At 42.3% G+C, this 13,662-nt stretch overlaps 1 protein-coding gene across 1 annotated transcript in view; it reads left to right on the plus strand.

Annotated features, from left to right (window-relative positions):
• The window catches only part of mthfd1l (methylenetetrahydrofolate dehydrogenase (NADP+ dependent) 1 like), a 52,443-nt gene extending 39,061 nt beyond the window's left edge, over positions 1 to 13,382 (plus strand). The window contains exons 23-28 of the mRNA XM_074685851.1: positions 1,090 to 1,193; positions 1,295 to 1,472; positions 4,566 to 4,673; positions 4,766 to 4,918; positions 12,327 to 12,444; positions 12,623 to 13,382. Coding sequence (XP_074541952.1) covers positions 1,090 to 1,193; positions 1,295 to 1,472; positions 4,566 to 4,673; positions 4,766 to 4,918; positions 12,327 to 12,416 — 633 coding nt within the window. The 3' untranslated portion in view covers positions 12,417 to 12,444; positions 12,623 to 13,382. The remainder of the gene's footprint in view (positions 1 to 1,089; positions 1,194 to 1,294; positions 1,473 to 4,565; positions 4,674 to 4,765; positions 4,919 to 12,326; positions 12,445 to 12,622) is intronic.
• Positions 13,383 to 13,662: the final 280 nt, after the last annotated feature.

Consider the following 13,662-nt stretch of genomic DNA (forward strand, 5'->3'; position numbering starts at 1 on the left):
AATGTTTCAATCCATGGATATCGTTAGCCTTTGTGCTTAACGATTCCCTTATCAATTCTTTACATTGTGCTGGAGCCACCGGGCCTTACGTCTACTAGTCTGCTGCAGCTAGCTTAGCTTAGCAGTTAGCTAACGTTTCCAAGAAAACTCTGAAGAACTGACTTCATAAAGAAATGTTCATCACTCTCTCTCAGGAGATTCATATTCAGCACATTCGACATGGTATAAATCACTGTATTTACCAAAATAACAAAATAGCACAAGCTTGATGCTAACGTATATGGGAAACTGCATTGATATGCTAGCAGTTAGCATACTTCAGAATATCACATCAACTCTTTGTAGAAAATCCTGAGAATTTCAAATGTCAAAAGCTAACAGGCTAATGAAAGGCTCATGGCTGACGGAAAGGTTCCAAACAACTTAAACCATTGCTATAACCACTTTGAGACACTAGATGGCCTACTTGAATTATTAAACACAGAACATCAACGTCACATTGTGTGAAATTTTGACCTGTTTCTGTTTAATTATGCCCAGAAATATCCAGATTGAGGGACCAATTACATTTTATTCACTTACAGTATAAACTCAATTAAATGTTGTTGACTCAGAAAACCTGTAAAGATACTTTTTGTACCAAGAAAATTCACAACAGGAACTGATAAGGGAATCAATAAAGAATCAGACCGATAAGCAGAATCGATAAGGGCATCGGTATTGACAAAATATTATCAATTCCCATCCCTATTAGAGATACATAAAAAGCAGGTGTCCAGATAAGAAATTAAAGCTACAAAGCAAAATCAGGCAGTACACCCACTGATTCCAGATTATGAGTATTTTGATCACTTAAAATTTAGTTTAGTTTGATCAATAATCCCTGTTTTTATCAAATATACCAGTAATCTGATTACATATTTATTTCTCTAATGGATTACAGTTACATTTTTTGTATCCTAATTACATAATGCCGTTACATGTAATCCATTACTCCCTAAGCCTGGTTCTCAGTCCATGTTTTTGTTCTGTTTTTGTGATTGGCTGATTTCTGACCCTGTGATGTCATTTCCTCTCCTCCTCCTGCAGAATCTCAGTCTGGTTGCCGGTGGTTGCCGTAGCAACCTCAGGAAGCAGATCCAGATTGCTCACCTGTTCGGGGTTCCAGTCGTGGTGGCGCTCAATGTCTTCAAGTGAGATGGACACACACACACAAAACCCACAAAGTCGTCTTCTCCCGTTAAACAAACAGACTGTGTCGTCATGGTAACGCTCTCTTCCATGATCCCTTTAGGACCGACACCCAGGCAGAAATCGACCTGGTGTGTCAGATCGCCAAAGAGTGCGGAGCGTCCGATGCCGTGCCGTGTCACCACTGGGCGCAGGGAGGGCAGGGCTCCGTGGAGCTCGCTGAGGCCGTGAAGGAGGCCGCCAGCAAACCCAGCGACTTCCAGTTCCTGTACGACATCGAGGTCAGAGCAGAAACCTCCTCCAACTTATTCATCACATAACATCATCAAACATGTGTGTGTGTGTGTGTGTGTGTGTGTGTGTGTGTGTGTGTCTGTGTGTGTCTGTGTGTGTGTGTGGTGAATCCTGGGACGCTGTGTTTGGCGTAAATGACGATGTTTCCTTCTGAGTCGCAGCCAGAGAATGTGGCGGTATGAAAACATCAGCTGGTTTGAGTTAGAGAGTTTCTGAGAGTTGTGACTTAAATTAACTGATCTTGTTACGCCGACATGTGTGTGTGTGTGTGTGTGTGTGTGTGTGTGTGTGTGTGTGTGTGTGTGTGTGTGTGTGTGTGTGTGTGCCTTTTACAGTACATAGCTGAGCAGTTTAAAGAACATAAGCAGCTCAACACAATGGGTCCAGTTTGATCCATTAACAAATCAAATCTGCAGGGCTGTGAGCGCAGCTCGTTAAAATGAGATAATTAGTCAACTCAAAGCAGAAAGCTCTGCACCTCCTCTGTTCAATAAACTAATCCTGTTAAGTTTTTAAGGATTCCTGCGGTTCTCCGTTTAGTTTCAAATCTGATCTGACACATCTAATTTCAACGTCTCTGCTGCTACGAGACGAATTTGGCGTCTCATCAATCCACGGTTATTTAATCTGTGTTAGTGATCTAATCACCCTCAGAGATAGTTTAACAAGAGACATCCACTCACAGACTTCACCTCTGGAGATCTGCTGAAGATGAAGATGTTAAGAGCAAATCTGTGTGGTGCAGTAGTCTGACATAGAAATGTTGAATAACTCTAAATTCAGTAAAATATAGATTCATGTTGAAAAAATAGTCACAACTTTTGTCCATAACACAGCTGACAAAATTATGCTCCATTTTTTTGTTGTTTAAATATTTAGGAATTCAGTAGAGCTTAAGCTGCTAATTAATGAATTTAGTACATTCCAGGTGTTTCATTTGCAATCAGATAGAAAATGAAACAAAATAGCACAGATTTTTTCACTTTTTTGTGTAACTTTGCCAAAACTTTGTGACGTTTATGCATAAGTTATTAATATAAATCACAAAGAAAATAGGGCCCAGTATAGAACCTTGTGGAACCCCAGTTTTTATATTCAAAAGTTAAAAGATAAGTTGACTGTATATTGATATAAACGGCTCACCAAGGGTGCAGTTTATCAGCACCATCACACCTCATCCTCTAACAAAAACACTCCTTTCATATTGGTTTTTGTTTCTGGGAGAAAAAAAACTAACACAAGGTTCCTAATTTGTCAAATGACTGTTAAGCGTGACGTCAGATCCCTTTTTTTAGCATCACATGACCAATAAAGACTCGACGTCTCTGAAATAACCACTTTAACTTTACCAGAAGACACATTTATGAACAATATATCCATGTTCCCTCTGTTATAATGGACCACCTGTTGTTTGGAGCTGCATGAATCATTGATTTGTTTTTTATTTTAATGTTATTCTTAAAAGTTTTTTCCGTTTTATTGCTGGTAAGTGTATATTTTATGATCTACCGTATTTTCCACACCACAAGGCGCACCTAAAAGCCTTCAGTTTTCTCAAAAGCTGACAGTGCGCCTTATAATCCGATGTGGCCTTATATATGGATCGATATTGATTAATCATGGCTACTGTAGTCAGGGGGCGTCGTCGGAGTAACAGCGGTAAGCAGTAAGAACCAGTAAAGAGGAATTCTGCTAAGTGCTAACGTTAGCTAACAGGCTGGCCTGGGCTTCTTCTCTTGTTTATTGTTAAAGGAACACAGCGCCCCCCAAAGGGTCTGGCATGTGAACTGATCTCTGGAAACAGCTTTTATGGACGGCAGAAACGGCTTCGTCTTTACAGCGCACTTTTTTTGAAAACGGCTCAGAAAATAGTTGGTTAGAAAAATGTGCGGCTCCGTGTGGATGTAGTCTGTGTTTGACTGACTTAGGCTGTTTTCGAATTCGCCTACTACATACTGCTTATGAAAGTAGTATGTAGTAGGCACTGCCTACTACATACTACTTTCATAAGCAGTATGTAGTATGACTGTTCAGTTGGGTTAATTTTTGTAGTATGCTACGCTGGTTTTCAGTTCGAAGAAAACGGAAGTTGGCTACGGCTGACTTTTTTTCCCAAAAAACTTTATTGAAAATGTAGAAAATAAACAAACCACGAGTAACTTATCTGCAAATATGTTGCCAGAGAGAGCATTTCATATTAACTTTCAGTGGTGGAGATGATGAGGATTTAAAGATAAAAAAGAAATGGCTTTTACATTTATATTCCTCTGCTACTCCGGTTGTTGTTGCTCCGCTCGCTGCCATTTTCACTTCTGATACGGGACCAGGCGCGTTGCATTGTGGGTAATAGTAGGCGAAGCAGACTGGTCCGATGCATACTGTGGATTTTTTACGATTCAGTACGTCATCCGGGTGTTTTTCTCATACTACTACTTTGACATTTGTTCGCATACTGCATACTGCATACTGCATTTTGGTCGAATCAGTAGGCACTGCTAGTGAATAGTATGTGAATTCGAAAACGGCCTTATTGACTGTTTTGTTGACATTCCCTTTAGCGCAGCTCCATCTAGTGGATGCATAACGCAACCCCAGCCACTGCTATAGCTTATTCTATGCGCCTTATAATGCGGTGTGCCCTATGTATGAAAACAGTTTTTAAATAGGCCAGTCATTGAAGGTGCGCCCTATATTCTGAAGCGCCTTGTAGTGCGGAAAATACGGTAGTTACTCCATGGCCCAACCAGGGACAAGAGTTGGAAACAGCCCTTTCCATAAACTCTGTGCAGCACGTCAGATTCATGCTTTGTTATGAAACTATGTTCAACTGCATTGTGTCAATCAAATAAATTCACATCCAAAGCAGGTGTGCTCTAAACCTTTACTCCAGGTAAACACTAGGAGGAGCTCTAAAAGCTTTGGCTTCAGTAAAGGATAACATGTTCTGCTGTAGTGTTTTTATTCTTCTTTCTTTAAAATTACCTTTGTTTTCTATAAAATACCAAAAGAAAATCAGTGTGAGGCCTTAATCCAACATGGAGATGTGTAACTTGCGTCTCTGCTGGCCGTCTGTCCCACAGTTGCCCATCGTGGAGAAGATCCGAACCATCGCTCAGAGAGTTTACGGAGCTGATGATATCGAGCTTTCTCCAGAGGCCGAGGCCAAGATCCATTACTACGATCAACAGGTGAGACCGCTGCTGCTGCTGCTGCTGCGCCTGCTGCGCCTGCTGAATCTCTGACCCTGAAGACTCTTCCTGATCTGGTTTTGCTCCCACAGGGCTACAGCTCTCTGCCCGTCTGCATGGCAAAGACTCACCTGTCCCTGTCCCACATGCCTGAGAAGAAAGGTGCTCCCACTGGCTTCGTTCTGCCAATCAGAGACGTGCGTGCCAGCATCGGGGCCGGTTTCATCTACCCGCTCGTGGGGACGGTAAGTGTAAACTGAGCCGGTCTGAGCTGAGCCCACCCGTCAGTGATAGGCCGGAGCAGGAAGGAAGCAGCTTCCTGCGCGTTGGGCCTCCTGCTGTTTCACCAGCGTGCCCCGAGGGCCCGGCTTTGATAGGCTGAGGCAGAGGTGTCAAACGCCAGGCGTGCTGGGGGGACGCGGCAGCGGCTTGGTGTGGCGTCTGTCCGCTCTCCCAGAGTCAGCTTTGATGTGCCGTGGCCCTGGGAGCCGCTGGCACGCTGACAACCCCTGAACTGTGACTCCTAACCCAAAGGGAGTCTCCGCGTCGCTCTTTGAACTTTAGGGCTCAGCGTCTGTCTGCCGGACTGATCCGTGGAGCCCGTGTTTGAAGTTTGACCAAACAGGAGTTTAAGATGACTTCAAGGTTTGCTCTGAAAGCTCCACATTATTCTGTGGAAGAACAAGTTTCTCTGAAGGTTTGAGAAGGAATCCTTTTTGTTTTAATTAATGAAAGTGAAACTTAGGAACATAACACATCACACATTTCCCTCCACCTCCTCTCTGGTCAAACTTGACTCCACGAGGTGAAAAGATCCCAGCCACAGAGCTCCTGAGGCCATGGAGGCCTGAGTCTGAGGGGAGGTTTTGGAGGTTTTGGAGGTGGGGCGGGGTTAGGGGTCTCTGCAGGGTGAGGAACCAGGAAGGGGCTGATGTCACTCTTCAGATATGTTGAGGGAAGGGTCGAGAGCAGAACAATAGATCTCTGTAGAGTTCAGATGAAACCCCAAACAGACAGACCACAGACTGTCTGCTGTCAGTAACGGATAAAGAGCTCCTCTTGGGCTGGGTGGGGCTCAGGGACACAACTGGTTAATGTTAAACTGATCTAATAACGACCAACTTAAGGGCTGATATCTGCTGTTCAGCTCTGAAGGTTTGTTCATGTTCTCAAACTCTTTATTACTCTTCTGTTTAAAGTACAAAAGTGTAAATACTCTTCATCTTTTTGTTTGTCTAAAATTTCATGTTTTATTTGAAAAAAAAACACAAGAACAAAGGAACCAAGAGTGAGGAAAGATCATGTCTTTATCAGGGAAATTAAAAAAAAAATAATAATTAAAGCAGTAAGCAGCGTTAGACGGGTCCTCGGGTCCTTTCTGCAGGTCTGTCATCCCTATTTCCCCTCCACGGTCAGGGTTTCATCCCTTTCTGTCCCTCTTAGTGCTATGACAGTTAAAGCCATGTATTATTTCCTCTGCTGAGTCACATGACCAGCTGCACGGAACTCCTATTCACTGTGACATCATCACGGAACCCCTAATCTGTGTGACATCATCACAGTGGAGAGAGGATTTAAATTCACAAACGGTTACAAACAACTCATCATATGGGCCAGAATCTTGGCCTAATCTGTGTAAAAATATGATATTTTTGTAGGAAATTTTGCCGGGAATCCATTCATGGCATTTTTAAAGCTGTACGACTTTTACGTTTTTGTCTAGAGGCCCAAATCTGCAGCCTTCATGGTTGGGAATGAAAAATCCCATCTGTTTACATGGAGGGAGCTGAGAGCGTTCACCAACTTTGACAGCTCGCCATTCGAAAACCTGGTCCCAAATAACAACTTCCATAATAACTTTTGCAGAGCAGGGTCTGGTCTATCATGTGAGCAAATTTGAAGCCGATACCACTCATGGTTTCAGAGGAGATTTTGCAGAAAGGGTAAAAATGCGTCAAAATCTTATTTCAAAGGCAAATTTCTGGCTTCCTGTTTGAGAAAGGCCAAAAATACCCCCTACCGTTTTGTGTGACTAAATGAGACAAACATTTTGGCGTTGGTTTCATCTCTCTACGATGTTCCTAGCTCCCGTTAGGGCTGTTTTAGTTTACCTAGGTGGTGCTAGAGAGTTTATTATGGGATGTTGGGGTCAAGTTAGGTTTCATATCAATTTTTTTTGGCGGTTGCAAGGGTAGCAAGCCGCTCTTCCTGAGGCCGAGGACCCTGATGATAATTAAGTCTGGGCTGAGAGGTAGTTAACCTCACCATTCAGACCAGCTTCTCTGTGCCTATCAACAGGAAGTCATTCACCAAAGTTTTGGACTGTTTTCAGTAAAGGACAGAAAGTTCCTCTGCAGCCGGACATTTCCTGCCCATAAACAGAGGAAATCAGAGATGCTAATTGTTGGAGTCAGTGGTTCTGTCCTGACTGATTGGTAGTTTCATTAAATCTACTGCAGCACGCCGGAAAAAGCATCTTTTTGACTCTTAAACACTAATTATTCATACACAGCCTGGCTCTCAGTTCAGCCTCCTAATCTCGCTCCATTAATCTTGAATGGGACAGTTGTCTCCCATTGAATTCAGTTTCATAATCTCCTAAATCCTCTCGAGGAGCGAATGCGCCTGTTTCTGACCCAGACTCTCCTGCAGAATCAGCAGGGGGTGAAAATCCAGCGACATTGTCTCCTCCAGGGTCCCCCCCCCCCTCCTTACAAAGACACATTGTGTTTGGGGATAATGGAGGGGCTGATCTGGCTGAGTGCAGTTTCCAACTTTAGCTCAGAGTCTGTTTCTGCGAGTGCCAGCTCGTTCCCAGGCTGGGGCTCATCTTTTGTTACTGACTTTGAAACTTTGTCTTCACGTTTCAGCAAACTCTGCTGGTTAAATGTCCGTCAGACTATCTATATTAAGAAAAGAAAGTTATTTTTTCTGAATCATATTTCTTCAGAGCTGATTCATTTCACCTTTTTATTTGTTTTAACCCAACAAGACGTTGTTTATGGCTGATATTTAAAGATAGGGTCCGACTGTCACAGCGTGAACACACTCTCTAGCCCAGCAGCCATGTTAGCATCACGTTTCTACCTGCGAGAGAGCTGACTTAGCATGTTAGCACAAGCTAATCACAGGTATTTGACACATACCTGGTTAGCATAAAGCTAACTCACATCACTCTTCGTCCTGTGCTGCTCTCCAAGTTCCTGAAAGTGGAGCGGAGCTTCACCCTCGTTTAGGAAAAAGTTTTATCTGTTTGGAGTTTTGTGCTACGTCTGCTATCGTAGCTGCTCTGATTAGCTTCTTCCACTCGCTAATCAACAGGCTAACTCACTTGCATACGAGGCGCTCTGTGATTGGCTGATGTAACCATGCTTACTCTCCAACTAGAAACGTCCTGAAACAACGAAAACATCACCATCCAGGCAGAGGAGGGGGTTTGAGGCAGACACAGACACTGACACATGTAAAGAGACCCAGAGGAGACGATTGAGCAGGACTATTCCTGTAAAAATTGATCAGGGTGTCCGCTGGGTCTTAAAAAGTATTAAAAGTCTTAAATGTGGTTTTATGAGGTATCAAATTTTATAGGTATTCAAGCTTTGACTCAAAAAATATCCATGAATATTTATTTTCCTCCTTGCGACTTTCCCCTGATTGGGACGTTAAACATTCGGCCATTAAAGTTATAAAATAGAATAGAATAGAATTATTTTACTTGCTTGGAGTCAGTAAAAAAATACAAAAATTGGAAAAAAATGAAAGAAAATAAAAACAAAGATTTTAATTACATCAGCTATAAATTAACGTCACTACTAGTTTTAAAAAAGAGAAATTAAATGCAACATTAAAGCAAATCACACAATCTCAGGCACATGTCTGAAATTTTGATAATGATGAAATATTTCTCGTTTTTGTTTTTTTAGCAAGTTGGCCCTGAATAAGTCTTGTTACTTGTTGTGGGAGTGTGGATAAACCTGCCTTTAGTTTCATTTGTTCTTTCAAGCTTCATTCCTTCCCAGCTTACATGATTTCTGTAAAAATGCAAACTACAACTGTTCAAACGTGGACGCCAACAAAAACTCAAAGTCGCAATAAAGTCTTTAAACTTTTCGAAAGGTTTTTTTAAAAGTCTTAAAAAGGAATTGAAATTAACCTCAGGATTTCAGCGTACACCCTGTTGATATTTATTTTATTTAGGGATGCACGATATATCAGTATTAATATCAGTATCAGCCGATGTTGGTCATTTTTTTAACATATCGGTATCGGCCGAAGTGTAAAAGTGGGTGATATTTACTTCTGAGCATCTTGAACGATCTTTCAAGACCTCAAAAATATTGTTTTCTCTGATTCTGTTAACACCAAAACTACCTGAGAAGAGTGGACAAGAAAAACAGGTTTGAAAATAAAGGGAGATATTGAAAAATTCAGTTTGCCTGATTTTCAGTATCTTCACAATTTGATCGTCTCAGATTGTTTTTTTTTACCTTGATATCATTAAATATTGGATATCGGCCATAACAACAATGATATCGAATATCAGTGCATCCCTAGTTGTATTTAAGGAAAATTCTGCAGACTGTCCCTTTAAGCTACTGTTTAGTTTCCTATAAAAGGTGACATCATACCACAGTCATCAAACATTGTGACATCAGGACTAAAAGCAGCCTGAGGATGAAGTCACTTCCCTGCTCTTAATGGATCCCATCAGAATAAAATACGACGCTCTGATATTAAATTACTCTGCGTCTCCTCATCGTCTGACTCACCCATGGTCAGTCCTGATTGGTGGGCGTGGTCAGAGCAGCGTCACGAGTGTGTGAGCCTGTTTTCCTGCTCGTCTCCTTCGTTTACTCGCAGAGCGGCGTTTCCTCACACAGGAAATTGGCCGGTCACTTCCCTCTGTCTCATTTTCACTAATGGGCTCATAAAGCGGGCCCTGGGTCAGAGGAGGGGGATGCATGCAAAGAATGTCGCTGGCTGTCTAATGAGCAGGATAATTTACTTTTCCCAGCTCGGACGAGATGATCGGACCGGGTTCAGGAGGAGGAGGAGATGTTAGGAGTTAGACTGCTGCCCAGGGTGAATCCTGGCTTCAGAAACCAACAAAACAACAAAATAAAACTTCAACTTCAGCGAGACAAACCCTTTTCATTAAAGCTCCTGTTGGGAGTTTTTTTTATTGGTTATTAAATAAACTTAAATCAATATCAACATCATTTAATATCATTTTATATTCCCCAGCCAGTCTTCTCAGTAAGGATCAGAGACCCAGGGGGCGCCAAAATCAACACAAGAAAAAAGTTCCTTAGAGGAGCTTTAATTTTTTTATTAAAACAAATAGGAATGCAGCTTCTTTCAGCTGCTTATTGCACTAAAAAAAGCGTAAAGTGACTGTTAAACTCCTCCTTGGTGCAGTAACCCAAACCCGGCAGAGCGGCGGCGTGACCTCAGCCTCTCCTCTCGGTCTCATATCTGCAGCTCGCCTGTTGTCGTCCGTATCGTGAGCAGGGTGTGAACAAAGCCGCCGTTGTCTGCGTCCAGATTCATCTCTGCCAAAGTGGAGGTTGTCAACACATTGATCATCTGTCTGCCCAGAGATAAATGAGCCCAGATTACAGTCATTGAACCCTGGGGCTGATTTATAGCGTCTCACTAAAGTCTGATACCAAGTCCTCGTGGAGACCCGGTCCTCTGGTGGAGACCAGCTGTGTTGTGGAAAACGCTTTAATATGAGGTTGGAGTCATTATCTAAACCACAATCTCATCTTCTGAGCCGGCTCTGCTGTCGCTGACGGGTTTATGAGAGTCCTGCTCAAAGCAGGGACATGAACCAGATGCTGGTTCAGCTCCTCACTGAGGTCCAGGCAGCGAGACCTGAGACAAAACCTGCACGAGAGAGAGTGAGCGTTGGTTATATTTTTAATGTTTCATTAGCGAAGTTTTAGTAGATTTTTTCCAACTTTATGATTTTTTTTTCTTTTTTTCATTATGATTTTTCAGGCCCATACAATAGATACAAATACAAATCATACTTCTCAATGATCCATCTGTCAATAAACTATTGTTTTCAACAGCAAAAAAAAAAAAAATCCCAGCAAAAGTAGAGCGGGAACTTTACACACCCAAAAACACACATATATAAAATGTTGGGGCAAAGCTCACAGACACATAAAGCCCTCGAAAGAGGGAATATAAAACAAAACAAAATTAAAAAAGGACACAAAAGATCTACTTTAAACAAACAATGGTCTTTTTGGCGTGATATATATTCTCCATCTTTCCCATCTTTTCAAAAAAATCCCTCGTTGCAGTCTCAGAGCAAAGGTAATCCTCTCCATTTTATAAATATCAAAGATAATATCAATCCATTCTTCCACAGTAGCTTTACTTTATGTTTTTAATGGCCACTGAAATTTACCTCTGGCATTTTTATCTTTGTCAACTTTTTTTAAAAAAAGTTTCAAAAGTTTTGTGATATTGATTTTTTTTGACAGTTTTTTGCTTTTTTGGATCAGACAGCTGAGAGGAGACAGGAAGTCAGGGTGACAGAGAAAGTCTGCTGAGATAAGGGCTGTAGTATCTGTACATGGGGTGTATGTTTATACCACAAACCCAAAGGCACCACAGCTTTATTGATTTTTAATATTTCATGTTTTGTACCATTTTCTTGAACTAATAACTTTTTTTTTAGTCCTGCATTATTTGATCTGTTTTGATTCCTTTACTCATTTTATCATCTAATTGTTCATTGTGGAGCTCTGCTTTGTGAATATTTTTTTTAGTCCAAAATAAATGAAGAAGAGTTGAAGAGGCTACATTTATGATTTTATTATGTAGATAAGAAAACATTTATTTTTCCATTATTATTATTTTTTTATTTTATTTTTTATTTTGTGTCGTGTCTCTTCGTCCTGGCAGACTAGCTGCGTTTGTTTATATCTGGCACGCCGCGCGCGGACTGATACACTAAGCGGCGAGCGCCTCGTAGCCAGCTGTGGCTCTGCTGCGGAGGTAGCGCCGTTTTACGACACGATGAGAACTAGAGCCTTATTTAGCGGTGTTTTGTGTGAAAGTAACGCGCTGAAAATTCTCTAAATAAAGTGTGAATGCAGACTGATATCAGATTTTTTTGGTGGAAGTCCGTTTATTTGTGTTTTTGGTCAGTAAAATATGGCCCCGTCTGAGTGCAGAGGAAACCTGCAGAGGAGCAGGGAGAAGGTGTTTGGTGCGAGCGCTCTGGGCTTCTGCTGCACAAAAACACTGCTGTAGGGGTAATTTCTGCCCTAAACCTTGTGATAGGACCCAACTTGTTCCATCCCAGAGTATCACTTTAAGGGAATTTCTCTTAACTTAGCACAAACGTCTGCTTAGACTCCACGATGATCAGTCGGTGGTCATGTGAGGTCAAGGTCATGTGACCTCCATCCTTCAGCCTCCATTCATTCTCATCAACACTTGGCCTTAAAATCGCCTGAGGAGACTTTGTCTTCACTTGGCTGAAACGTCCTCTTGTTCTCGTTACATTTCTGGGGTCAAAGGTCACAGACTTCAGAAACACGTTGAGACGGCACAACTGTCTTTTATTTTTTATCTTAATAATCTTAATGAAGAACAGAGAGCTAATCTTTCCTTCCTCTGCTTCCCTGTCAGATGAGCACCATGCCCGGCCTGCCCACCCGGCCCTGCTTCTACGACATCGACCTGGACCCGGTCACAGAGGAGATCACCGGACTCTTCTGAGCACGCTCCATCAGAGTCATCCAATCAGGTGTGATAAATATTTCACTCGTGTTCATCGTCTCTGCTGCTCGTTATATGAGACCTGATTTCCTCCCTGGAGTTTGACTTTACTTCCTTCCTCTCTCAGAGCCAGACCTGCAGTCTGAGCGCGCTCTGCCTCACACACACGTTAAATCCTCCTCCTCCTGTGGTTTCTGTCTCCTCAGGATCTGGAGAAAGATGCTTCGTCTTTACTCTGTTTTTGCACATCAGCGTGAGAAGCCAAAGATGACCTCCTGCAGCCTTCCTGCGTGTACCGTGTGTTTGTGACTTTAACTTCAGCTGTGTCTTTTTCATCATTAACTTATAATTCCTTTAGTTTCTTTCATTTGTTAAAAAAACAACTCTCCAGTCTTAAAGTGGTGCTACAGTTTGTTTACGTGTCTTAAGCTTTTTAATCTGGCAGCTTGTATATTTTCTTCTATGCGCACAAAAAGCCGTGATGTTTGTGACTTCCTGTGAAATCACTCCAAGCTACAGGAGTCAGGCTTTTTCAAAACATTACTCAAAGTGTTACATTTTATATATTCACAGATATTTATCCTGACGTTGTGTTTCATTAACACTAAATCTCTTCGATGAAATGCTCCTCTTCAGTTATGTTACGCCACAGGAAGTGAACCTCTGGGTGTTTCCCTCCTGTTGCTGCGTCAGTCAGCTATGATCTTGTTTTGATTATCACAGAAACGTGATTATCCTCCAGTGTCTGTGTGCCCTGACCCGTCACTTGATACGATTATTTCACGACTGAAACACAATCGCAGAACAACAGCTATTGTTTTATCCAAGTGATGCCGAGTTCAGTCCGACGAGCTGTGCGCAGCGTGACGCTGACGTCCAGGTTTATGATTGTTCTCATTGTGTGTTTGACGTTTCCGCTCTCAGAGATCAAACGCCTGTGCCTTCCAAATAAACCGTTTTATTTACTCCCAAACTGTGTGTTTGTGTTTTCACGCCCACTCGTTAACGCCCGGTGAAGCCCGTCTGCTGTTTGCACACGTGCGCTCTCTTCCTGTTTTCTCAGAAACTTGTTCCTCCAGCAGAAGGAGCATCTTCCTCCTCCTTCATCTTCCTCCAATCAAGCGTAAAAACTTCGTACCATCATCTCTGTTTTTTCCCAGGAGGCAGATGTAGTCACACGGGGTTGTGGAGGCGGTCTGAAGCGTGCTGGAAACCTAAAGTCTGGGCCCCCAAGCAGCACCCCAGG

The sequence above is a fragment of the Halichoeres trimaculatus genome, unplaced genomic scaffold (assembly GCF_033239565.1).
Source record: "Halichoeres trimaculatus isolate MK-OKI-2021-1 unplaced genomic scaffold, fHalTri1.1 fHalTri1_scaffold_13, whole genome shotgun sequence".
In the NCBI taxonomy this organism is placed as follows: domain Eukaryota; kingdom Metazoa; phylum Chordata; class Actinopteri; order Labriformes; family Labridae; genus Halichoeres; species Halichoeres trimaculatus.